The sequence below is a fragment of the Narcine bancroftii genome, chromosome 13 (genome assembly GCF_036971445.1).
Source record: "Narcine bancroftii isolate sNarBan1 chromosome 13, sNarBan1.hap1, whole genome shotgun sequence".
NCBI lineage: Eukaryota > Metazoa > Chordata > Chondrichthyes > Torpediniformes > Narcinidae > Narcine > Narcine bancroftii.
Window position 1 is genome coordinate 9,757,130 of NC_091481.1, and position 25,824 is coordinate 9,782,953.

A 25,824-nucleotide genomic window follows, 5' to 3' on the forward strand; every position below is an offset into this window, starting at 1 on the left:
CATCACACTCCTGATAACACAGACTAGATTTGATTGAGTCTCAAAGAGTGCAGCATTTCTTTGATACTGCATTGATCTACCAGGGTAAAATTTGTGCTTAAGCCTCTGGCATGAATCATGAACATCACATCAACTGATGCCTTATGGCCCTCAAGCGTGCCACTGTTGACGTAATTAATGCTCATTTACACACATTGCTGGAAGTTGCATCCAATTAAGAACAAAGTTGTTTCTGTATAATCAAGCCATTAGAAGACCAGAACACTGGGCCTTGAGAGGCACCGTACTGAGGGATCTAATTACAACTTCATCATTCTTCCCAGTCACAGAGAATAAATGATCAGTTTCCAGACACATTCGGATTCAGATACCTGTATCGTTGGTGTGGCTAAGCGGATCATTGTTAATAAACAAGATCTGATTTTGATGCATGATATGAAGAGCTTGGTTTATATTTTTTTTAAAATTTCAAGATACTGCACAGTAACAGGCCCTTCTAACCCACAAGCTTGTTCTGCCCAGTTACACCAGTTGCAAGTGCTCCATAGTGTTGCACTAACTATATAACTTAAATCATTCAATGTGTTTTTGAAAGACCTCAGCCAACCTTTGGTTAAAATAGATGCTTATTGAAGGTTATTCATGAATTAAACAAAGCTGTTAAGATGAGGAAAAATATTTTCATGAAGTAACATTGGAAAGAAGTTGATTCATTTCAGTCTTTCTTAACATGTGGCCCTGCAGTGACCTGCATAATTATAAATTTTCTGTTAAATTGACAATAGCCTCAGAAAATTATTGTGTTAATACTGTTTATTTATACATTAGCGAAAATGTTCCTGCTGAACATCTGCTGGCCTTATCATTAGGATCAGATTATTAGCTTACAGATTGTTTCTGGTTTTCTGCAGAGACTCAATGTGAATTAGTTTCTTCTGCTCAATCTGAAGAAAAAAACAGAATAGTTACAGGGCCTTTGGCATACATGACTGCACCGATCATCCCCATCACTGCTGCTGATCCCTCGGGAGGCTTCCCAGGCCGATGGAACACTCACTGGCTCTTATCTCCCCGGTCACTGGAGCTTCTGACGCCCAAGACCCAACTCTGAATCCTCCCCTAGGTCTACCGCATGCACATACCTGGACATCAGGTGTGCCTGTGTGGTAGTAGGCAGAGGGTAGGGTTTGGAGTCTGCATCAGGAGCTCAGTTATGCTGAGGAGGGAGGGAGGGTATAGGAGAGGGAACACCACTAAGCCAGAGCTCTTGCCCAGGAGGCTCCTCTCCTTGAAGAGCCAGGACAAGGGATCCTTCCAACCACTTGTGGCTGGGAGACTGTGGCATGCAGTTTGAGAGGGAGTGTTGGAGAGAAAAGTTAAGGGAAGGAAAAGGAGAAATTAAGAGTTAACTGAAATGACAATCATCATTCTAATTTCATGTCAAGTGAATTTTTTTTGTTCAACTTGAAGTCAATTCAGCTCCTAAATTGTGGACTAATGAAGATTTCTGATTTGTTTTGGATAACCTCATTTAACTGAATTTTTTTAAAATTGGATAAATGAGGATTTTGGACAATCCCATAAAAAAAATATTCTGTCCCACTATCCTATCAATGTTTTTTTTTTAAATGACCTTTATTAGATCTCCCTTTGGCCTCTCACAGTCCAGAGAAAACAACCCAAGTTGGTCCAACCTCTCCTTATACCTTGTGTCCATCTATCCAGCAAATTCCTGGTAAATCTCTTCTGTATCCTTTCCAAAGCCTCCACGTCCTTCCTGTAATGGAGGGACCTGAATTAAACACAATATTGCAAGGGCAGCCTAACCAAAGATTTATATAGCTACAACATTACTTTCTCACTTTTATAGTCAATGTCCTACACATTGGCACCCTTTCAGCTTGCATGGTCATTTTTAAGTATTTTCAAACCTAAACTCCCAGATCCCACAGTGCATTAATGCTTTTAAATGTCATGACAGGAATTGTATACATTATCCTTACATTTAACCTCTCAAAGTGCAGCACCCCACAGTCCAAATTAAACTCCATTGGCATTTCTCTGTCCTTATCTGTAACTGATCTATATTATTTTTGCATTCTTTGTCAGCATTTGACATATTGCACAGATCCACCAATATTAGTGGACCTGCTCTTTCAGCAGAATCATTTATATAAATCACAAACAACATTCCCTTGTGGTTTAACTTAATTTTGTCTCTTTATCCAAGTTTTTAAAGATGTATTTTGACTGCTACATTTGGCTAACTGGCCTTCTTATTATTTCTTCAGACACCTCCAACAAAGATGATTGTACCTACCTCTTAGAACATCTCTCCTACATTGTCCAATAAGGGGAAATTATAATCCTGTCGTGGCTATTATGGTAGATGCCTCTAAAGAAAGACAAAGATAGTCAACTCAAGACTGGTTTATTGCAGATAAACACAGACTTTTTATTCCCTGCCTGTTAATGAGCTCATTAGTGAACAGCTGCTGGTCCTGTGGACCAGCAGGTTAAAACTATTAGCCATTAGTGCCCCACCTCTTTAGGCAGGGGCTTCATCTGATCCACTCACTGTATTTTAGTGCCCAGCACAACTAGCCCGGCATGTGTCAGGTAAGTCTGTGAACTGATGGTGGCAGTTCGCAATACTGCTCTGTGTGCCCGCTACAATCCCTACAATAATTGATTTTCTTGCTTGAATGGTACTTTGCCCTAGAATTACACTCTATAACTGTTTTAAATAGCATTTTGTGAGCATTTATGCTTGCTGCATCATTGTATAGAAATTGTGACCTTTCAATTACATATTTCCACTTCAGTCCAAAATTAATTCAGTTGAACTCCATGTTGCTGGCTGTGTAACTATTTATTGCTCGCTGTATCCTTTTAAGTTCCTTTGGGAATCCAAATATATGACCTCAGTTTTAATCTGTTTCATTTCAGGTGGGGCTGATGATAATCTAATTGAAGGAGGTGGCACGAAGTTTGTTTGTAAACCAGGGGCTCGGAACATCACTGTGATCTTTCATCCATTGTTGAGGTAGTGTCTGAATCTCAATACAAAATAATAGCTGATAAAAATGTTGCCTGGAGTTATTTTTATAGATGCATTACTTTCAGTTAAAGTAAATTTTTGTTATTGAAGGCAAGTTTTGGACATGTCAAAGCATTTTACACATTAGTTGTTTAACTCCACATTGTAGGCTCTTGAATTATCATTTTATAGTTGTCTTAAAGGTCAACATTTGTAATTTTATCATTGATATCTGTTTAAATTAAATTAATCTTTCCTGAGAAAACAGGTATTTACACAATTTTCTCATTGTAAAACCTTTTTTTCTTTTAAGTGGCCTGTGGGTTTTGCTCGCCCACAACACAATATCCTGCATGTTGAAAGCTAACCAATGGAGCTCATTGTTCCCAGCTCATTCACGATTCCATTCAAAATATCACTTGTTTTGTGCTGGATTGGAGTTCATATTTCCAACAGTTATAGATGTACAATTCTAACAAACTGTCCTCCTTCCAACTTTGAAAGAAAGTTAACTTGGATGTTTATAATCCACATCTTCAATATTTTTGTGGGTTGAATGCAGCCCATTTTATTCCTTCCTCTACTCCTGCCCTGTTTTTAACAGATGCAATTGATGATCTTGTTTGTTAGTTGGAAAGAAAAGTTGTTGGTAAATATTTCCAAGGCCTTTTTTGAGACCAGTTTCCATGAGATATAACTTGATATTGGGATGAACAATTCCTTTCTGATAAAAATTGAATATGAACAATTTTTAAGATGCTAGTTAATCTCCTCCAATATTGCAAGTAAAAGTCAAGTGTAAGTGAGAGACTCAATCTGGTTATTCATTGGATGGGAGACTGCTTGGAATACCAAAGGGAACAAGCCAATTGCCTTTGGAAACAATGCACAGCTGACTGAATAAAGTTATCAGTCATATTGGATTGTCCAGCATAAGCTAAACAAGCCTATTAAGGAGAGATAATTTGGCATGGCTACGCAGATGTAATTCAATGTCTTTTTGGAATGGCGCCTTTTATGATTATTTTGACATATTTCTCATTTATAATTAATGGTACAGTTCAGATCAATTTGAGAAGCAGTAAGTGAATGTTGTGTGAAACATGGGAATTTCTTTACAGGGCTGGTTGAAGACCTGGGAGAGGAAATAATAATGCACAGCATCAGGTATATCCAGCTGGAGAGTGTGATTGCAGTGTGACATGTTTACAAAGTGAATTGTCATTTTAAAGATGTGGATATGAATTTGTAATGGGCTCTAAGTTGTCCAATTAGATGTACCTACAGACATAAGCCATGTCAAATTCTCTCTTCTTGATTTGTTTTCGTTCTTTGTACTAGCCTGGGCTATTTGTGATTTTAATAGTTTGAGCTTTGTCTTCATCTTCCAATAACATATTCATCTAAAGGCTGCAATGAACCAGTGTGAGATCATGGAAGGACTTGGAGTCAAGGTTGTGGATCTTAAGTTCAAGTAATTGAGTAATGGTTGAGTCAGCATATGTCAGGAATTTAAAATGAGATAGCTGCACAGGAGATACAGGCTGTGCTTTTAACTGTCCAGAAGACCTGAAGCTAACAGGAAAGTTACCGGAGAAGACACCAGTATGTGACAATTCTGTTGATAATGCCAAGAATAGGCAATAAAAGGATAAGTCTGCTGAAGATAATGAGGGCAATCAAAACAATATTCAGTTAATAGAATTTGAAATGTAAAATAATTTTCCAAGGTAAATGAAATCAATTGGAATTGATGACTAGGGATTAAATTTTAGCTGGCTATTGAGAAACAAGGCCTGGAATCCATCTCTCAGAAGCACCATTTGAATCCTATGGGATCATCATAAAACACTTGAAGCAATCTGGCAGTGAACAGTAAAGTTATGAAATGTGTTGGCAGCAGAAGTGGGGGGTGGGGGTTAGTGGAGGGTGTTGGTAGGGAGGGTGGGGGTTAAACATGATGGCTTGACTTGATCCACAGCAATGTGATGACAAAGAAGATGAAAGATCAGGTGCTTGGAAGTCTCCAAAAGTAACAATGAATTGGTGCAAAGGTTGGTTGGTGCTGGAGATATTCTGGATACAATGAGATCAAATGAATTTGTGGATAATTCACCAAATTAACAACAGAAGTGAGGCTTTAAAGGTGTGTACTGTCATCCAGAATGTTGAACCTCGCAGATGTTGAGGACAGATGAGTCACAAAAATGTTGCCAGTAGTGGAGTTTTTTTAAATATTTTCTGTCGGTCAGTCATAAAAGTTGGGATGTTCTGTTACAACTTCACAAAAAACACTGGTTTGACTGCCCTTGGATTTTTCTGAGCAGCACTGATTGCCTCACGATGGTAATGATATGGCTGGAGTACAAAGAAGATTCACAGGAATATTGCCTGGATTGAAGAACTTTAGATTTGACGACCAGTTAGAAAAATTACAAGATATGTAGCTGGGATAGGATATTCAGAATCTTTTTCCCATGATGTTGGTATTAAAAACAAGAGCATTGGTGTAAGATGAGAGGAAGCAGTTTTAAAGGGGATTTGAGGGAATGAGGTTTTGTCAGTACAACTGATCTAATTTAAAAACATTGGTGTAGACCATAAAACATCACACAAATTGTATCACTCATAAACATTTCCATAGTAAAATGCTATGATGAAATCTAAGAATTTATTTGTTAAATAAGGGGGGGGGGGGGGGGGGAAAATGATAGTTTTGCCATCATCATAATCAGAAAATGCAGCCTATTTATTTTTCTGTGCAAAAATTGGTTCAGTCAGAAGAATAAGCCTTCAAAAGTAGATAGATAAGAATGCTTAAGGATACTTTAACATGTTTAACTAGCACAGCATGAGCCATATAGACTAATCTTGTTTATGACCTTGGTAGTATGATAATACATGTGACTCAGAATCCGTATTTACAGCCATGAAAGTGTCATGAAATATGTGTTTTACAGCAGCATTACAGTGCCTGCCTGTCCCACATCGGACCTGTCAGTCACCAACGAGCCTGCAGCAGACGTGGACATACCCCTCTATAAATCTTCGTCTGCCAAGCCAAAGAAGACAGTATTGTTATAAAATTAGATTTTAAAATAATTAATGCAAAAATAAGAGAAAGTGAGGTAGAGGCTGTGGTTCATTGTCCTTTCAGAAATCTGATAGCAGAGGGGAAGAAGCTGTCCTTGTGCTCCTTCCTGATGGTAGCAGTGTGAAGATGGCATGTTCTGGGTTGTGAAGGTCCTTGAGCATAGAGTTGCTTTCTTAAAACCCTGCCACTTGTAGATGTCCTGGAAGGGGGAGAGACAGATACCTATGATGGCGCAGACTGAGTTCACAACTCCGGAGTTTTTCCTGTCCTGAACATTTGGACCTCCATACCAGGCAGTGATGCAACCAGTTAGAATGCTCTCCAAGATACACCTGTAGCAATTTGCAAGAGTGTTTGGTGACCTATCAAATGAATTCTTCTGGAAGTTTAGCCACTGGCGAGCCGCCTTTGATTACATCACACTTTGGAATTGAGAATCCCAAGCTATACAGGCACAAACCAGTGGTCCCAGAGACATATGCAAAGGGCAACTTTGGCTCTACCATCTCCCACCGAACAAGAGCATCTAATGCCACAACTTCCAGCTCCAAGATAGATTCCCCCCCCCAGTGGAGTGGGGAGTGCCAAGATTCAGTCATTTGGACAATTGACAACTTGGAGGTAGCAAGGAATCACACGCACACTTTATTTTGCCCCTGTGCTCCACAGATTTAAATTTGTAATCTTGATGGACTCAAGCCTGGAACGTTGGTGATCTTTGCTACATAAAGTTCACTATTTAACCAGCTGAGTTTCTCCAGCATTGTGTTTTTACTTCAACCACAGTGTTATCAGACTTTAGTGTTTTATTCCTGACTCAGTATTGTAATCCTTTACAGTCATAAGATAACTTTTTGGACCACTGAGAATCCAGCATGGATTTGATATTTAGGTTTCAACAGATCAATAGCAGGTTTGAAAATGTTATATTAACAGTGATAGGTTGTGCGTGAGGAGGAAAATGATGAGATCATGGTGTGTTTGGGTTTACTTTCATTTTGATACTGAAGAAGCCCTTGATAACATAGCATTTGGACGTAATATAAATAAATAGGTTCAACACGCACATATTTCCAACTGAACAAAATTCATACATGTTTGCACCCTTGATTGATCTAAATGTCCTACACGTACTCACAAATGTATTTGTAATAAATGAGCTCAACTGAATATTTACTCAGATGGTTTATGATTCTTGACATGAGATTAATCTTGACATCCATATGTGGTATTTTTTAATGTTTTCTTGCATGCAATAGCATTTAAAAGCATTTAACCCTCTTCAAATCCCAACATTTTGTGCTGTCGGTTTCAGTGTCCTTTGTTAATCTATAAGAGGGAGCAAGCTGCCAAAACAGGAGGATATTTATTACAAGAGATTTCCATGAACAGATGCCGTCGCTTCAGGGGCTTATGCTGTGTGACTGCATAGTTTAATTGGTGGTGAAAGTGCTACTGATCTTGATGCTGCTGAGCACCACTTGGCTATTGGGTCTAAACACATTGGAACCTCCAGCATGTATATCAACAGCACCTTCTTGCATTTTGTGCACAATTACAGGGCCTAAATGTGGCACTGTCGACGTAGATGATGCCCTAATTGTTAGGCTGTTAGATACAAAAATATTGTTTGTTACCCAAGCTAATTTTTTATTGTCTGGGCATTTTACAAATTTTGACAGTGGGTGTTTTAGCAAATTTAACAATTGATCGGACAAACTGGAAGAAGGGAAGCCAAGTAGTTGATATTCTTTATATAGAATATGTGGCACAGAAATAAATCCTTTGGATAATTGGTGCATGCTAACATTTTTGCTCCATTAGAATCTGCTGTTGTCTTGCTTCATCCATATCTATCAGTGCAATCCTCTGTCTAAGTGTACTGTTCCAAGCCCAGAGGATCCCAAAACCCAGCAGCAATAGATATTCACCAAGACACATGGTTACTTAAACAAAAGTTACTTTTAATTATCTTTAAACATGAAAACAGAATCACACTTTAACTTATCACTATTGACTTAATTAACCTAACTTAACCCACTTCTAATTCTAAACGCACATGTGTGTAATGTGTGAGTAAGTTCAGAAAAGTTATTTGGTTCACAGTCTAATCTCACTTCTCATTCCTCCAAGTTCACTGGTTGCAGGTAATTCTTATACTATGCACAGAATTTAACATTTTTAAAGTTCACCAGGCTTTGGTGCTTGAAAGATGAATGGTTACTGCTCAGGAAGGTTCTTGTCGGTTTTCAGAGAGAGATTTGTTCCAGGACATCCACAACTGATTTACTTCCATCAGCCACTTCAGTGACTTGCTGACGAAACTTGCCCCTTCAGGGTTCTCCAGATGATAATCTTTCTTTCAGGTCACCACAAAGTCCCTTTTTGTTTCTCTTATTCCAAGTGAAACATTAGACAGCCAGTCCTCTCCTCCTGCATGAACCACAAGGGTTTTGACCAGGCTGAACTAAGAACTCACAAACCATCTTCCAAATGGGGTTTTCCACAAGCTTGCTAGCTTGTCCTATTCTAGTCCCAGCTGCTGTAGCTGACCGTAACACTGTAGAACTGATTTTTCTATGTCTCTCACACACACGTTTTACTGTTTCTGCTTGCAAAACCATATGACCCTCTTAGAACAGCTAGTTCCCTCCCAGACAATACACGACTCCGACAAGCACTTTCATCTGTTTCCTTTTTGTAAACAACAATCCATTAGTGAAGTGTCTTGGGCACTATCCAAAGCTTCTGCAAAGACTGTTGGCCCCGACATGTCTAGCATTAGCAGAGCTCCAGTATTTTAAATAAGATTTGTTTTAGTGTTTGTATGTGACCTACACTAACACTTGCCCCAATTTATCTCCCAAAAACATATCTATATACTCTGCCACAATACCTTACTCCAACATGTGTGTGCGTGTATGTGCATACGTATGTGTATTTATAATATATTTTTATGCACACACACCCACAGATAGTAAATGTATTTCTATATATACATATACACGCATGCACACAGATTCTTGCATCTGTACATTTGTTACATTCATACACAAATTTATTGATGATCTCCAGGCCTGGCCTCCCAGAGCCTACCAGCTATTAATTTTGAAACTCCTGTCTTCACACTGTCTTTCAGTCCACTAACATAGTGTTCTTAAAGTATTCAATGTCTCCAGCAGTTTGTTGATTTATTTCTGTACAGAAATAGTAACAGAGAGAAGGTCATGTGGCATTTCAAGCCTGTTCTGCCAACAAGTAAAATCATGGCTGATTATACATGTATTTCTGACTCTCCTTATCTCTGGATTTCCATTGAATCAAAAAGAAAATTTCTTCAAATACAACCTTTTGAGAACATCTTATGTATGCACATATATCTCCTGCCAATGGTAATCTTGGCTTTACTCATGGGCTCTTGAATTCTGATAGTTATATTTCTACACAATATATCAAGACTCAAAGGAATTTGTTCAATGGCACTCCCACACTTCCCTGTTACCTATTCCCATAATTTTCTCCCAAATCTCCATATTGACACCCTCTTATTTCCTTCATTTATGTTGTCAGAGTCTGAGAGAGCAGAAACAAGTCCTTCAGCTCACCACATCAAGTACCAATCTATACTAATGCTATTAAACAATACTTGAGTCAAAACCTTCTACAGCTTGGCGATTCAGGTGCTCATCCTGGTGCCTTACTTCTCCATTTTCTCAGACAATGCATTGCAGATTGCAGCCTCTTCTCAATGAAAACATTCTTCCTAGATCCCATTTAACCTTATTACTCCTCTCTTTAAACCTATGTCCTCTGGTTTTAGGTAGCTCTATTAGGGGTAATAGTTCCTTATTATCCACCCATGAATATTCCTTATAAGACCATAAGATGTAGAAGCAGAAGGCCATTTGGCCCATCAAGTCCGCATCCTTATTCTTCATGGTGCTCCCTCAAATGGTTTGACCAAACAGTTAGTAATTTGCTAATATTGGAATGTTGTATATAAATTTCAGTGATGTTTCTTTGAATGTCCCACTTTAGCTTTTAGCTGATATCTGTGATTTCTGTATCAATGACATTTGATGGTGCTATATTTGAATTACAAGTCCACCCTCTGAAACAAAGCTGACTTGAAATTTTGAGCTGGATTAGGCTGACTTTTATGAGTAATTTACTGGCATTCAGCTTTTGGAGGGTCTTTTGCAGAAATCAAACCTTTCTGAACGCAAACTCTGTGCACTCTTAACAACATTGACTTTGTCATTTTCAACTGATTTTTAAAATTCTGAATCTCTCCATCGTTTTGATGACATTGTTCAAAAGAGTGTAGGCAATGAGATCAGAGATGGGGATCATGTGGGTCTCTAAATCTATGCCAACGTTAAGTAAGACCAACATCCAGAACTGCTGGAGCCTGTCAACTCTGAAAGCCACTCTTTGATCTGCTTGAATCCTGTTGATCTTTCAGCAAGTGGAGATGTTGGTGAGGGAATGCTGCTGACTGGCAATATTCTAGATTTTAGGAGTATGTGCTGAGGGGCGCACTGAGGCTTGGCGTAGCCAACATGAGGGCACTGTGGGGAAGGACCACCATCTTGAGTTCTTCCATTACCAGGCATTGAGGAGGTGAGACTGAGGGGAAGCCCCTCAATAAACAGAGGGAGGGAGTAATGACAAGGTGCCACAGTGATGGCAATGGCGCTAAATAGAAAATAAAATTAACAATCTACAATTATGGATATGTATAGATATGGCACTTAGGAAATGAAAAGACTTTGAACTTTTTTCATTTTGTAAATAATTTATTGTGAATAAAATCCATTTTTGGTTTAAATGGAAGCCACATAGAGTCCAGCAGTAGGATCCATTTTGTTAAGATTCCCCAGCTTTAAATGGGAAAAGCCACTCGTATCCTACAAATAGTCAGACTTGAAGTAGAATCTGTAACCCCAATGATTTTGGGAGAATTTTTAGAATAAGGGTTAGGGAAAAAAATCAGAAGTCATGAATGGAAACTTGGGACCATAATCAATCCTGGTTTATCTCCCATGTGCATTAGACTATCTGGTCAGATGAATACAAATTCCCATTGCTTGGAGGGACAGATGTTGGATAAAAAATATTATTATTTGAAAACATACTGATCAAAAATATTGTAGGTTTGTTAAATATTTAGAACAGTTCCCAAATGTGATTTAGTCTTGTCCTAATATGATAGCTGGCATATTTCAAGTTTATTACCACCCAATTGTACAGGTACGACCTAACAATATAAAATTCTCCAGTCCTTGGTGCAAAAACATGCATCCCAACATAACACACAAACAAACCATGCATATGCAGTACGTATATACATTCAGTCTTGGAGGGTTGTATGAGCACTTCAGTTGTTCATCAATCTCACTGTTTGTGGAATGAAGCTGTTTCACAGCCTGGTGGTTCTGGCCATGATGCTCTTACATCCTCTTTCCCGACAGGAATAGTTGAAAGATGCTATGAGTGGGGTGGTAGGGGACCGCAACGATTTTTGTGAGCCATCTTCAAGCAACTGTCCTGGTAGATTACGGCAGTGGGGAGGAGGGGGAGGGAGACTCCAATAATCTGCTCTGCCACTCTTAAAGGTCCTGTGGATTGACTTCTGATCTATTTCTCTACAGCACCCATACCGCACTGATGCAACCAGCCAGGATGCTCTCTATAGAGCTCCTGTAGAAAGTTGACAGGATGGTGGCCGGTAGTCTTGCCCATTTCACTATAATGCTTTCAGTTCTGAAATACTAAACCAGCAGGGTTATCAATTACTAGATACATTGTGGGTTGAAAACAACATGTGGAAAAGGCAACTTGTCATGTGAGGCAACAAGATGTCACCTGACTAGAATCTTGTCTATGCACACATTGTTGCCAATGTGCATGTTTATTGAATAGTCTTTGCCTGTCAATGGATATGTAATTGGAATGGTCTGTATCATGGTATTAGTATAAACTCAGTCAAATTGGATAGGTTTTTTTGGTCAGAACATGGTTCCCCTGTGTTGTCCTTCCGGACAGTCTCTATCCTTCTGAACATAACACTGTCATAACTATTAGGAGAATACTAAAGAAATCTGGGGATGTGCAGACCATTTTTATAATTTTGTAATGCATTTATCAGCATACTTAAAAAAAAAATCATTGAGATATTAAAAATTAAAGTTGAATGTAGGATTCCACAGAAAGGCCTGTTGCCACAGTAACATACTGGCTTGGGTAGATGTTATTGCTATGCCTCATTGCCAATCAAAATTGTCACCAGCTGCCATCTCACAGAGACCTAACTGCGTAAAGGTGTCATGCCTCCTGCTGTTGGGAGAGGAGTGAGCAAACCATTTTCTTTAATGACAGCCCCAGTTTTCAGATTCATTTACCAATGCTACCCCACAAATTAACAGATTTGTGAATATCACACTTTGTCTGGCTTTGATTTAGCCTCCATTTTGCTGGTGCAGTGCCTAATTGTTGAGCTATTACACTGAATGCAGTTACAAAGGAGCTTCACTGAATGGTCTCTTGGACCAGTATTTGCTTTCTGCTAAAGATATACAGCAGCAGACACCCCGTGTCCTCTCTTTCACAATATGGCTTAATTAAGGAGTAATTATCAGTCCTATGGCATTCTATCTCATTTACAGTTTGCGTAAAGGTGCAAGTTTCAACAATCTGCTTAATCAACTGTGGTTTACAAGTTTTAAAAATAAGAACCAATAATGTTAAATGGAAGCAGTTTCAGTTATTTCAAATTGAATATTTGTGAGCTAGCAGGAAGAACTTGATTCCAAAAGAATGGGGTGGAATTTTTTTCATTTAACTTTTTTAAATTTAGACATACAGCACAGTAACGGGCCCTTGCAGTCCACAAACCCATGCCACCCAAATACCCCAATTAACCTACAACTCCGTACGTTTTGGATGGTGAGAGGAAACTGGAGCACCTGGAGGAAACCCACACAGTCATGGGGAGAATGTACAAACTATAGACAGTGACTGATTCGAACTCAGATTGCTGGTGCTGTGATAGCATTGTACGTTTCTCCAGCATTGAGTTTTTACTTCAACCACAGTGTCTGCAGAGTTTTGTGTTTTACTTGAGTAAACTATGCCACTCTCCCCTTCACACCCACCCCCCAACTTTTGGGATTGTCTTTCTTAGACTTTAGAATGATGGGAGGAAATATGAAAAAATTTGCAAAATAATGAACAATAGAATAATAAGAAGCCATTTCCAATGGCAGTAGGTATCTGGCAATCACCAAGTACCACATAAAGTATTTTTCAAATCAATCAGAGGTAATGTTAGAAAAAAAAATTACATAGTAAAATGTTGAGATCTGGAATGCAGTGATCAAAAAAGCAGCTGTTGTAAATTCCTTGGTAGTGTTTAGATGAAATTTTAATGAATATTTAATGAGAACAAATTTGCCTGATTCTGGGGTTGGAATTAGGGAGTTGGACATATTGGTAAAGTCTGAAAATACCAACATGTACTGTAGCCAAAAGGCCTTAACCAATACTGTATAAAGGCAACATGTACCTCCTGTTATGGAAGTAACTGATCACGTTCTTTTATTTAATGACAATCTCTGCTTTCAGGTTAATTTTCTGATTCTATGTTCTAAATTAACAGATTTGTTATTAGCACACTTGAAAAAATATTTGATTTAACTTTTGGTTTGAAATGTCACCAGTCACCAATGCGTCACTTTTTATCCTTGCATTTGGATTCCTCCATGGTCCTTCCAAACTCCTTTATCCTCTTGCGAAGTTTACATTCCTCAATCTCCATCATTAGCTACTGTGCTGGGAGGTCCAGAATGCCCTTAGACCAGGAATACTCTTGCTAAATTCTTCCTCTTGTCTAGTTTTTTTAAAATTTACACATACAGCATGATAACTAGCTCTTCCAGCCCATGAGCTCATGGTGTGCAAATAACCCTCACACACTTTGAATGATGGGAGGAAACCGGAGCAGACAGAGGAAACCCACGCAGACAGACTGTGCTGGATTCAAACCCTGATCACTGGTACTGTATTCCTTTGGCTTGGCTTCGCGGACGAAGATTTATGGTGGGGTATGTCCACGTCTGCTGCAGGCTCGTTGGTGACTGACAAATCTGATGCGGGACAGGCAGGCACGGTTGCAGCGGTTGCAAGGGAAAATTGGTGGGTTGGGGTTGGGTGTTGGGTTTTGCCTCCTTTGTCTTTTGTCAGTGAGGTGGGCTCTGCGGTCTTCTTCCAAGGAGGTTGCTGCCCGCCGAACTGAGGCGCCAAGATGCACGGTTGGAGGCGAGATCAGCCCACTGGTGGTGGTCAATGTGGCAGGCACCAAGAGATTTCTTTAAGCAATCCTTGTACCTCTTCTTTGGTGCACCTCTGTCTCGGTGGCCAATGGAGAGCTCTCCATAGAACACAATGTTATATGGGAGGAAGTCCTGAAGGCCCAGTGCAAACTGATTGAACACATTATGACACATCATCCAGTATCTACGGCCATGGTGCCCCAGGGTTCTGTAATGTGGTTTCATATGTCCATTATATTTGTAAAACCCTGTGATACATATAAAAATTTATTGATTGTATTAAGTTAGATAGGACAGAAAGAAAATGAGATAAGAGCATAATGTTGACGGATTAACTGAATGGTCATTAGTTCTGTAATTGGACTTTAGACCAATAAAAGATACATTCAAGTGTTTTCTGAAAGTTTCAACGCTAATACATTGAAGGGTGGGAGGAAACCGGAGCAGCCAGACTGTGCTGGATCCAAACCCTGATCACTGGCACTGTGTTAGCGTTGCACTAAACTCCTCTGCTAAGAAACTAAAATAAGTGAATGGAATGAAGTTCAACTGTAAACTTGTCAACCAATTTTAAGTCTGGCTTGGTTGTCAAATATCTGGATTGTGGATTATTGATCGGGGATGCGAGTTCAAATCCTACTGCAGCCAACTTTGATGCTTAAATTCAAGTAATTAAATTAATCCAGTTTTAAAATGCTAGCACTAATGACAGATTTACATTTCTAATCAAAATCAATTTAATTTAATACTATCCTTGGGCAAGTAAATCTGCTGCCATGAAATGTTCTCAGTGTGTTTGCAGATCCATCTTCTTCCACTTATTTCAGATGGAATTACCAAAGTGCCAATTTACCTTGTCACACCACTAAGCCACAACATCTCCTCACATCAACACCTAGTGTCTAAAATTCTGATCATTGTATACAAACCTTTCTTTGGCCTTAACTTTCCACCCATCCCAATTAGTTTTGCAAAGTCCTAAGATATCTGCACCTTACCATTCCTGGCCACTTGAATGTTACCTGCTCTGCTCTAAGCTGCCATGGTTCTGAGCTCTGCAATTACCTCTCTAAACCCCTCTGTTTCACTTTTATTCTTGGAAAGATGCCGAGAAGCCTTCATCTTTGATGCATCTTTTGTGGCTTGTTGTCAGATTTTAGCAGATAGCATAGCAGTGAGTGCAACACTATTACAGCACCAGTGACCCAAGTTCGAATCCAGCACAGTCTGTAAGATGTTTGTATGTTCTCCCCATGTCAGGATGGGTTTCCTCCCACCCTTCAAAACGTAGGCGGTTTTTAGGTTAATTGGGGAATTTGGGCAACATGGGGTTCTGGGAGGAAAGGCTGTTACTGTGCTGTATGTCTAAATTTAATTTAAAATTTCTTTGAAGCATTTTGTAAGTTGCACTGGGTTGAAGGTAGTATAAATGACAACTTTTGCTCTGCCATGATATTGCTGTAAGATTATTTGTTAAATGCCTGGCATTGTACCTGTAGCTGAGTCTATGTTTAGCTCAGACTACAGCTGTTGTTTTCATCAACATTGGTTATTTCAGAAAAGATGAAAGCTGAAATTGACTTTTATTTCAACCAGTTTCAACAGACTTTCATACACCTTTCCCTGCACATATCACCACTGTCAGATATGCCTCCCCACCATCAGAAAAGTAGCTGCTCAATGATTACAACAGGCTCCTGGCTGAGAGTTTCCTACATTTGCACAAATAGTTCCAGTCTAGTTCTCCGGTTAGGTGATCGACCAGTAAACATCGACATCTTAATATTTTGCAATTGCAATATACTCTCCCTTCCGCAAACTAGTGTATCAGGATTATTCCTTACACTTTTGAACTTGACGCAAACAAATTAAGATTCTGAAATACCAGTACTTCTTTATGTCCAGTCTATATTTGCATTGGGGTGTCACTTTGGTTGTTGCACGAAGAACACAGAATAAGGAGTAAACAGATTTTGACTGACTTCTTCATTGGCAATAATTTTGCGAAAAATGATCAGTTATAAAGGTTTCCTTTGGTAACCTGACTGTTCAGCTAGAGACAATTTTTTGTTCAAGTTTGTCCAACATAAAATAATGTCATCTCATGCAATTCAACTTAAATGCTGACTATTGCCATAAAATAACCTTGCTGGAGGGGGCTGCATATCTGTCATGTTTGGGTCAGTGCAAAAGATGGTCCAAAGTTAACTGTTATAGTATCAGATTTGTGTGCATTTGACAGCATGGGTATTTGTCCTTGATGCTGCTTGATGGATACTAAAACCTTCAGGTTAATAGTTTGCCTTTTGATGACAGTGGGTGAAATGCTTTAAAAAAAAAAAATACAGTAAGTATACATTAATTTGTTGCGGAGAGTAAGCATGAGATTAACTGTCACAACAGATTGTGCATCAGATCATTCAAATCTGTTTATTTTAACCAAATAGCCCTTGTGCATTGAAGGCCAATGTGACTTTGACAGAGACTCTTCCTGGTGAAGTATACTTTTAAGCAATTATTGCAGTGTAAACTATATCAGGTCAATGTTAATTACATACTAATTTTCCTTATCATCTTAAAGGCATAGTTAACAAGAGAGAAGGGTTTGCAGAAGTTGGGATGGGCTGTTTGATTTATTTTTTGATTCCGTCATTCTTTGAACAAACCTGTGTGGATTTTTTTGGGGTAATGAATTTAGAAGAACTGCTTTACCCTAAATCTGCACAATATGTTGGTCATAGTTAGCTTCGTGAGCCATTAGGCTTTGAGTTTAACCACATGAAACAGCATCCAATACTGTCCTGAAGAGACTCTTCAGCTTAGAATTTACAATATAAATTTGGAGCCTATGTTGCTCACTAACTATATTAATAGTAGATTAAGAAACTGAAATTGGATTAGTTTCAATGTTCGACCCTCAGATTTATTTTTGGAATGACATTCATCCAACAAAACTGTATTTGAGCTCAAATCCTAAAGGTATGTCTTTAGGTCATCTTATCAACTGGCATTGCTCAAAGATCCAAGTAAAATCACTCTCACCAATGTCCTCATAATACTAATGTGATTATAAAAAGGAACTCTAATAAATGGTAAAACTCTTCATGTACATTTGTATCATCCTGCTGTGATTCAATGAAATGCGAATTCACGAGAAGCCAAAAATCGGGAATTTTTTTTTTTTGGAAAATTGCAATCATAAAGTGAAAGGCCATCTTGCATTAGACATTGAAAATGAGTTCAGGACTCAATAAAGTCACTCCAAATCCAAACACTACAAATGCCAGGAATTCAAAACAGATAAAATATATACTGGACATTCTCATGAGATGAGGCAGCCTTTGTGGAGAGCAAAACTGTGCCAATGTTTCAGCTCAGTGTCCTTCATCAGAACCAATCAGATTGTCAACCTGAAACAATGAATGGTGCTCTTGCTATATGGAGGTATTTCCAGCATTTCTTTTTGTTTATTATAGATACGTTGTTTTCAACCATAATGTCGGCCAACAAAATGTTGACACTATTGAAATGACAGAATCATGTGAACCCTTCAGCTGCAGGGAAAAAAGAGATGAACAAAAATATAGGAGAGAAGGATACTAGAGAAGTTCTCTTATTTAATTATTATAAGAATAAAATTGGCTCTTTAATAAAGATTTTCCTCATGGGACCAGCATGGATATTCTTTTCAGAATCAGTAGTTGTGATTGAAAGTTGTCTTCAATTGCTTATAACAGCCCCATATAATTTCAAATTTTAAAAAAAAAATGTACAGATCTATGGTTTTGAAATGGGTTTAGTGTTGATTAGAAGATATAAAGAAGAATGAAGAAAATGGGTTCAAATTTAACTTGCTAGAATTTCAATTGATAACCTGTGTATTGGGTTTCAGCTGTCATTTTGAAGAGCTCATTGGACCCAAGTATGGCTCCAGTAAGTCACAAAATAGTAAATCCATCTATTTTTGTCACCATTAGCACTGAACTGGAAGTTTGGCTGTAGATTTGATCATGATTCACCATTGATGCTGTGATTGAAGTGCTTTGATGGTGAATTATTATTTCTTAGCAAGGCAATGCTGAAAGGAACTCTAATAAATGGTAAAACTCTTCATGTACATTTGTATCATCCTCACCATTCACCCCACCTCCCCCCACAATCCGCAAACAGCCATCATTGCAAAGCCCCAAATCCTGATCAGAAAACTTCATCCCCTAAGTCTGATGAACATTCCATCCTGCAAGATGCCAATCCTCCTCTTGATAATGCCCCCCCATCCCACCCCAATAAATTGCCTTTTCCCTGACCCCATCACTTTCAACTGGGACCTCAGGGACCCTGATCTCTCACCAACGTCCTCCCCACTCCCTTTTCCTTCTATATAAATATCAGGAAGCCCGTACCCCACCTTCTCTGAAGGAATTCCATTTAGCATCCGATTCCACTCCTTCTCAGTTGTGGCTTTTACCAAACACCTTATTCCCAATGATCGTCAATCCTTTCAGTGCTGCACATTTTTTGGGTTGCGCTGATGCTCCAAGGCTTTCAGTGTCACCCAAAGTCCTGAAGGCCCAGTGCAATATTGATTGAACACATTATGACACATCATCCAGTATCTATGGCCATGGTGCCCCAGGGTTCTGTAATGTGGTTTCATATGTCCATTATATTTGTAAAACCCTGTGATGCATATAAAAGTTTATTGATTGTATTAAGTTAGATAGGACAGAAAGAAAATGAGATAAGAGCATAATGTTGACGGATTAACTGAATGGTCATTAGTTCTGTAATTGGACTTTAGACCAATAAAAGATACATTCAAGTGTTTTCTGAAAGTTAAAAAGTTGGAAGTGAAAAGGGCTGAGATCAATAGAATTTTGAACATTGAAAGGATCAAGAAGTTAATGCAGAAAAGTGTTTAAGTGTAGGATCAGCCATCATCTTATTGTCTGGGGTCCATATAACCATTTATGGAGCGGAAACAGGCCATGTTGGCCTTTCGAGTCCGCACCAGTTCACTGATTTTGTGCTCCCTCTTCAGGCATTGGTCCCGGTAGATCTTCATTCAATAACGATGGGCGAATTCAATGCAGGTGGAATCAGATAATAGCAAAACTATGAGCAAACATGTCTTTGCTGTTTACTCTGGTCTACACCAGCCTTTTGCAGACAAATGACTTATTCTTGCATTTATCTTCCATGCTCAGTGTTTAAAATACATTTTATCTAATTGGCCTTGTATTGCATTTATTTTTCAAGCCAACAATTGGTGAAGTAAAGAATATTTAACTGTTTAAATTAGTTCACTCATACATACATAGAACACTACAGCACAATACAGGCCCTTGATGCTGTGCCAACCCATATATTACTTAGAAAAAAAGTACTAAACTTACTCCATACCCCTCTATTTTTTCTTTCATCCATGCGCTTGTCTAAGTGTCTCTTAAATTATGCTAATATTTCAGCCTCCATCACCATCCCTGGTAGGCATTCCAGGCACTACAACTCTCTGCATAAAAAGCTTATCCCTGATGTCTCTCTCCCTTCATTTTGTACATGCGTCCTCTGGTTTTGCTATTCCTATCTTTGAAAACAGATGCCTCTTATAATCTTGTAGACCTATCAAGTCTTCTCTCATCCTTCTATGCTCCAAAGAGAAAGGTCCCATCTCTGCTAACCTTGCCTCATAAGACTTGTTTTCTAATCCAGGTAAATCTCCTCTGCACCCTCTCTATAGCTTCCACATCCTTCCTATAATGAGGTGATCAAAACTGAACACAATACTCTAAGTCTGGTCTTACCAGAGATTTGTAGAGTTGCCACATGACTTGTCTACTCCTGAATTCAATCCTCCTCCTCACCCCCCTCCATTAATGAATTCCAGAATCTCATAGGCCTTCTTAACTATCCTATCAACCTGTGCAGTGACCTTGAGGGATGAATGGATTTGAAGCCCAAGGTCCCTCTGCTCATCCACACTCTAAGTAATTGACCATTAACTCTGTATTCAACCTTCTGATTTGTTCTTCCAAAATGCATCACCTCATGCTTGTCTGGATTGAACTCCATCTGCCACTTTTCTGCCCAACTCTGCATTCTGTCAATATCATCTTGTAACCTTTGACAACCTTCTGCTCCATCCATATCTGTTTCAGAAGGACTGAGCTATATATACCATAAAATGCAAAATAGCCTTTGCTGTCTCACACAAAATCAACCGTTCAGTAAAAAGTATTACAGCAAGTCATGAAAAAAATATGGCAAGGTAATCATTTAATACATTACTCACTTGTTATTTTTCCAGCATCAGCTGTTGACTCCATTCTACTCCTCTATTTACATCATTAGAACCCCTCATACCTAACATTTATCTTGGATCTTTGCTGTACTTTCAATAGTATTTCTTGGCTGAAACCTCAGTGATGAACCCTGAATTGCCTGCAGCCCTGATAAGCATCTTGTACAAATTAAACTTCACTTCCTTGATGAAGATCAAAAAAATGGCAAATGATAGAAATCTGAAGTAACAAAAAGGAAAATATTGGAGAAACTGAGCAGGTCAGGCAGCATTGCTGGAAAGAAAATGGGTTTAACATGTCAGGTCAAAGACTCTTTCTGATGCAAATATCAACTCTGTTTCTTTTACCACAAGTACTACCTGCCCTGCCAATCACTTCTTTGATCTTGTGTTTTTACATTCAGAATCTGAATGTATTTGTCATGATCAAGTCACAAAATTTCTTGTTTTGCGACAACATCACAGTGCAAACATTTATATAAACCACGGCGCAAAATAAATGTTGAAAAAGTCAGTAAAAGGTAGAGTCTCTGGTTCATTGTTCATTCAGGAATCTGATGGCAGAGAGGAAAAAGCTGTCCTTGTGCCACTGAGTGCTCGTCCTCAGCTCAGTGGCTAATTGACTTACCGTATCTTTGAGAGGTGGGCAAGCAACTGGAAGAAAACTATATTGGTCATACGAAGAATTTTGAGGCTCCTCTCAGAGAGGATTAACCCAGTCAACTGAGAAACTTCAAAACACTCCTTTTGTAAAACAAATAGAACGTACTTGACATAAACATAAGGAGATTTGTAAAGCAATAACTATGTGATTCCAGAGGGTCGTTAACACAGCCAGCAACATCACGGGTACCAGTCTTCACTCTAATGAGGACATCAACTAGAGGCGGTATCTAAGGTGACCTCCATCACCCAATACTATGGCCTCTTCACTCTGCCGCCATCGGGGAAAAAATCTGGAGTTAACGGCTTCTTGACTGGGATTATTGATTCAACCTAACCTTGGCCTTTTTCTGAGCTCTCCAAAATCTGGTTTAAGTTTTTAAACAGTTATAGGCCCTTTTGGCTCCACAAGCCCGTGCTGCTCAATTAAACCAAGTTGACCTCCAACCCCGGTACGTTTTGAACATTGGGAGGAAACTGGAGTGGCTGAAGGAAACCCACTCAGATATGAAGAGAATGTACAAACTCTTTACAGAAAGCACGGGATTAGAACCCACGTTGCTGTCACTGTAACAACATTGCGTAAGCCACCAGGCTGACCGTGCCACCTTTGAGAGATAAAAATGGAGAGGTAGGAATTGTTTCTACTTCCTGATGATCAAATTGTTCACTTCAGGATATTTGACCTGTTTGTTTCTAGTTTTATTAAATATTGATTTTATTTTCTCAATGTAAAGCTGAGAACTCAGTTTGCTAGGCTACTAAAACAAAGAAATCTGAACTATATGGGTTCAATAGCTGGTCTGTTATGTAATTTTCATCCACACCCATTTAGAATGATCCTACCCCTTTTATTCTCCCCACTCACCTACACACCAAGAGCGATTTATCATGAGCGGAATCTAGCAGGAAGCTACCAAGTCACGGGGAGAATGTGTAACTCCACACAGGCAGCAGTAGAGGTCAGGATTGATGGTGGCTGGCTGGTGCAGTGAGATGGCAGCTCCTCCAACCAGGTCACTGTTGTGCTAATTGATTTATTTGCTTTTATATTGGGCTGGTGGCCGCCTTTTCCTCTGTGCATATGCAAAGTTCAGAATTTTGCAGTTTTAAAAAAAAAAATAAATAAAAAAAAATAAAAATTCAGTGAAAGTTACATCTGCAGCTATGTCAGTGCACAGCAGGGACCAGGGCAGCAGGGTTGTCAAACGCTTGCAAGAACATGGTACCTTTGAAACAGGAAATTTGTCTCAAAGTTCATTTAATCAGTGGTTTTCAAACTTTTTCTTTCCACTCACAATCCACCTTATGTAATCCCTATGCCATAGATGCTCTGTGGTAGTTGTGAAGGATTATGTTGGATGTTGTATATAGATATGTTTTAAAGGAGATGAATTGTGGCAGGGTTTTTTTGTGTAGGTCACATACCAACACTTCAAAAGAGATCTCATTTAAAATGCCAAGAGTTCTGCTCAAGCCAGACAGCCCAGGCTCCGGGTGCCTTTGCACAAACTTTGAAGCATGCTGATAAGGACTTCACAAGAAGGAGTTAATTGGGCATGCTGTGGAGTAATGGATTATTGTTTTGGAAAGCAACAGATGAATGTACTCAGAAGATTAGGTCCAGAGCCACAGTCTGAGTGCAGTTTGCTGTTCTAAAAGAATCATGTGGTTTTCTCGGAGTGAGAGAGAGGGGGGAAAAAGAATTCAGTTCTACAGTTCTACAGTCAGCAGCTGGGACTGGAACAGGACAAGCTGGCAAGCTTGTGGGGAAAAAAGCCATTTTGAAGACGCGTTGTGAGTTCTCGGTTCAGTCTGTTCAAAGCCCTTGTGGTCCATACAGGAGGAAATGGCTGGCTGTATAATGTTTCACTTGAAATAAGGGAAATGGAAAAGGAACTCTGTGGTGATCTGAAAGAAAGAGGTTATCATCTGATGAGGTAAGTTTCTTCGGCAAGACACTGAAGTGGATGATCAGAAGAAATTAGTTTGTGTGTGTGTATCCAATGAGCAACAAATCTCTCTCTGAAAATCAACGAGAACCTTCCTGAGTGGTAACCATTTACCTTTCGAGCACCAAAGCCTGGTGAAATTCATAAATGTTAAAATCTCTGCACAGTATAAGAATTGCCTGATATTGGTGAACTTGGATAAGTGAAATTGGACTGTGAATCAATTAACTTTTCCGAACTTGCACACACATTACATACACGTGTGCTTAGAATTAGAAGGGGGTTAAATTAAGTTAAGAGTAATAAATTAGAGTTTGATCCTGTTTTCTTGTTTAAAGATAATTAAAAGCAACTTTTGTTTAAGTAAGCATTTGTGTTGGTGAATTTCTATTGCTGCTGGGTTTTGGGGTCCTCTGGGCCCATAACATAATAAGGGATTACTTAACGTGGATGTAGGTGAGGGAAAAAATGTTGAGAACCACTACCAGGATTGCCTAATTCCATATTCCAATACATGACATAACATCCCATTCATTCGCCATTCCCTTTTTCACTGATATTGACGTAGGAAGAATCTCCAGAGTTGTTAACTCAGCCAGTGATATCATAGGCACCAGTCTTCACTCCATAAAGGACATCTACAAGAGACAGTGTTTTAAGAAAGCAGCCTCTATTTTCAAGGACCATCTACAAGCCAGGCCATACCCTCTTCACCCTGCTACCATCAGGCAAAAGGTACAGGAGCCTGAAGACAAGCTCCCAGCAGTAAAATTTTGCTTGAGAAAAATTGTCATTGGCCCATTTCCTTTGGATTTGAAACTATGCACATAACGAATCAATTGGGGACGATTAAAACAGTGGTTTCAAACTTTTTCTTTCCACTCACATATCCCTTTAAGTAATCCCTTAGTAATCACAGAGCACCTATGGCATAGGGATTACTTAAAGTGGTATGTGAGTGGAAAGAAAAAGTTTGAAACATGAATGCCATGAAATATTTTTTGCCAAATTTGATTTTAACTGAGAAGAAAAGGTGGAGAGTTTAGGGGACTAAATTACAAAATTTGAAAACTTGACAGAGTTTTCAGGTAGAGACTAAAATTGTTCAATAACACTGAATTGCTGGAGAAGTTAATTCACTGGAACTTTTATAGCTGGGGCAGGTTTCAGGGAGAGATAAAGTGAAGGTTCCTGGAATAAAAACTACATTTGTGGCATTGTTGAATCAGAACTTATTGTCATGACATGAAATTCATTCTTTTGTGGGAGCATGATAGTGCAAATATTGCGGTAATTTACATTTCAAAAATAATTCAAGAGAGATTGTGTCTGCGGTTCATTGTCCATTCAAAAATCTAATGGTCGAGGGGAAGAAGCTGTCCTTTTACTGCTGGGTGCTTGTCTTCAGGCTCCTGTACCTTTTGCCTGATGGTAGCAGGGTGAAGAGGGTATGGCCTGGCTTGTAGATGGTCCTCGAAAATAGAGGCTGCTTTCTTAAAACACTGTCTCTTGTAGATGTCCTTTATGGAGTGAAGACTGGTGCCTATGATATTGCTGGCTGAGTTAACAACTCTGGAGATTCTTCCTACGTCAATATCAGTGAAAAATGGAATGGCAAATGAATGGGATGTTATGTATTGGAATATGAAATTGGGCAATCCTGGGTTAATGAAATTATTTGTTCAGCAATTACCATTATCAAACAAAAAAATAGTTGACTGAACCACACAACAATCTATCAGAACAAAAGGTTAATTAGAGAGGGAACTCAAAGGAAAAGAGAGGGGTCGAGAGAATGAGAATTGTAGGGAGGTTATTCCAGAATTTCAGACCTTGCAACTGAAAACATATCACGAATAGTGGAGTGGTTAAAATTCAGTAACAACAAGAATCCAGAACTGGGTGAAGGGAGATATCCGAGGGATATGGGACTGGAAGAGATGGCAGGGTGAGGGAAGGACAAGGCTTTGATGCCATATGAAAACAAGATGTGAATTTTAAAATCAATTTGCTAGAAGTCAACAAGTCCAGGAACAATGGTTTTAGAAGCGCTCAAGGAGAATGGGGCTGTGGAATGAAGTTTATTATATTAGTCAAGACCAGTGGTATAGTTTAGAGATTTAACAATAGTTGAACAAAATTCCTCCCTAACCCAGGTGCCCAGCTTAGTGATCCAAGATCCTAGACAATATGGAGGACTTGGAGCAAGAATAAGGGAACCAGGGGCCTTTGGAAAAGACAGTGTAACCCAGACATAAGGTGAGAACAGAGGATCCAAGATTTTTACGAACTTTGCAGACAAAAGACTTTTGGTACACAACAGTATTAAAGTGATGACCAATTTCAAGCTCATTCTGAAATAGTATATTTTGTCATAATTGTTCCAAGCTACGCTTTCTTGACAGTTCAATGGTCACACTTTCAAAATTGAAAGTATGACC

General features: G+C 39.0%; 1 protein-coding gene across 4 annotated transcripts in view; it reads left to right on the plus strand.

Annotated features, from left to right (window-relative positions):
- Positions 1-25,824, plus strand: part of exoc4 (exocyst complex component 4) — a 325,936-nt gene that overhangs the window by 114,104 nt on the left and 186,008 nt on the right. For 3 of the 4 annotated variants that reach the window (XM_069907799.1, XM_069907798.1, XM_069907797.1), the window contains exon 9: positions 2,950-3,046. In XM_069907799.1, coding sequence (XP_069763900.1) covers positions 2,950-3,046 — 97 coding nt within the window. Of the gene's footprint in view, positions 1-2,949; positions 3,047-4,161; positions 4,205-25,824 lie in introns of those variants that run through there. The other variant, XM_069907800.1, reaches the window with a different exon arrangement.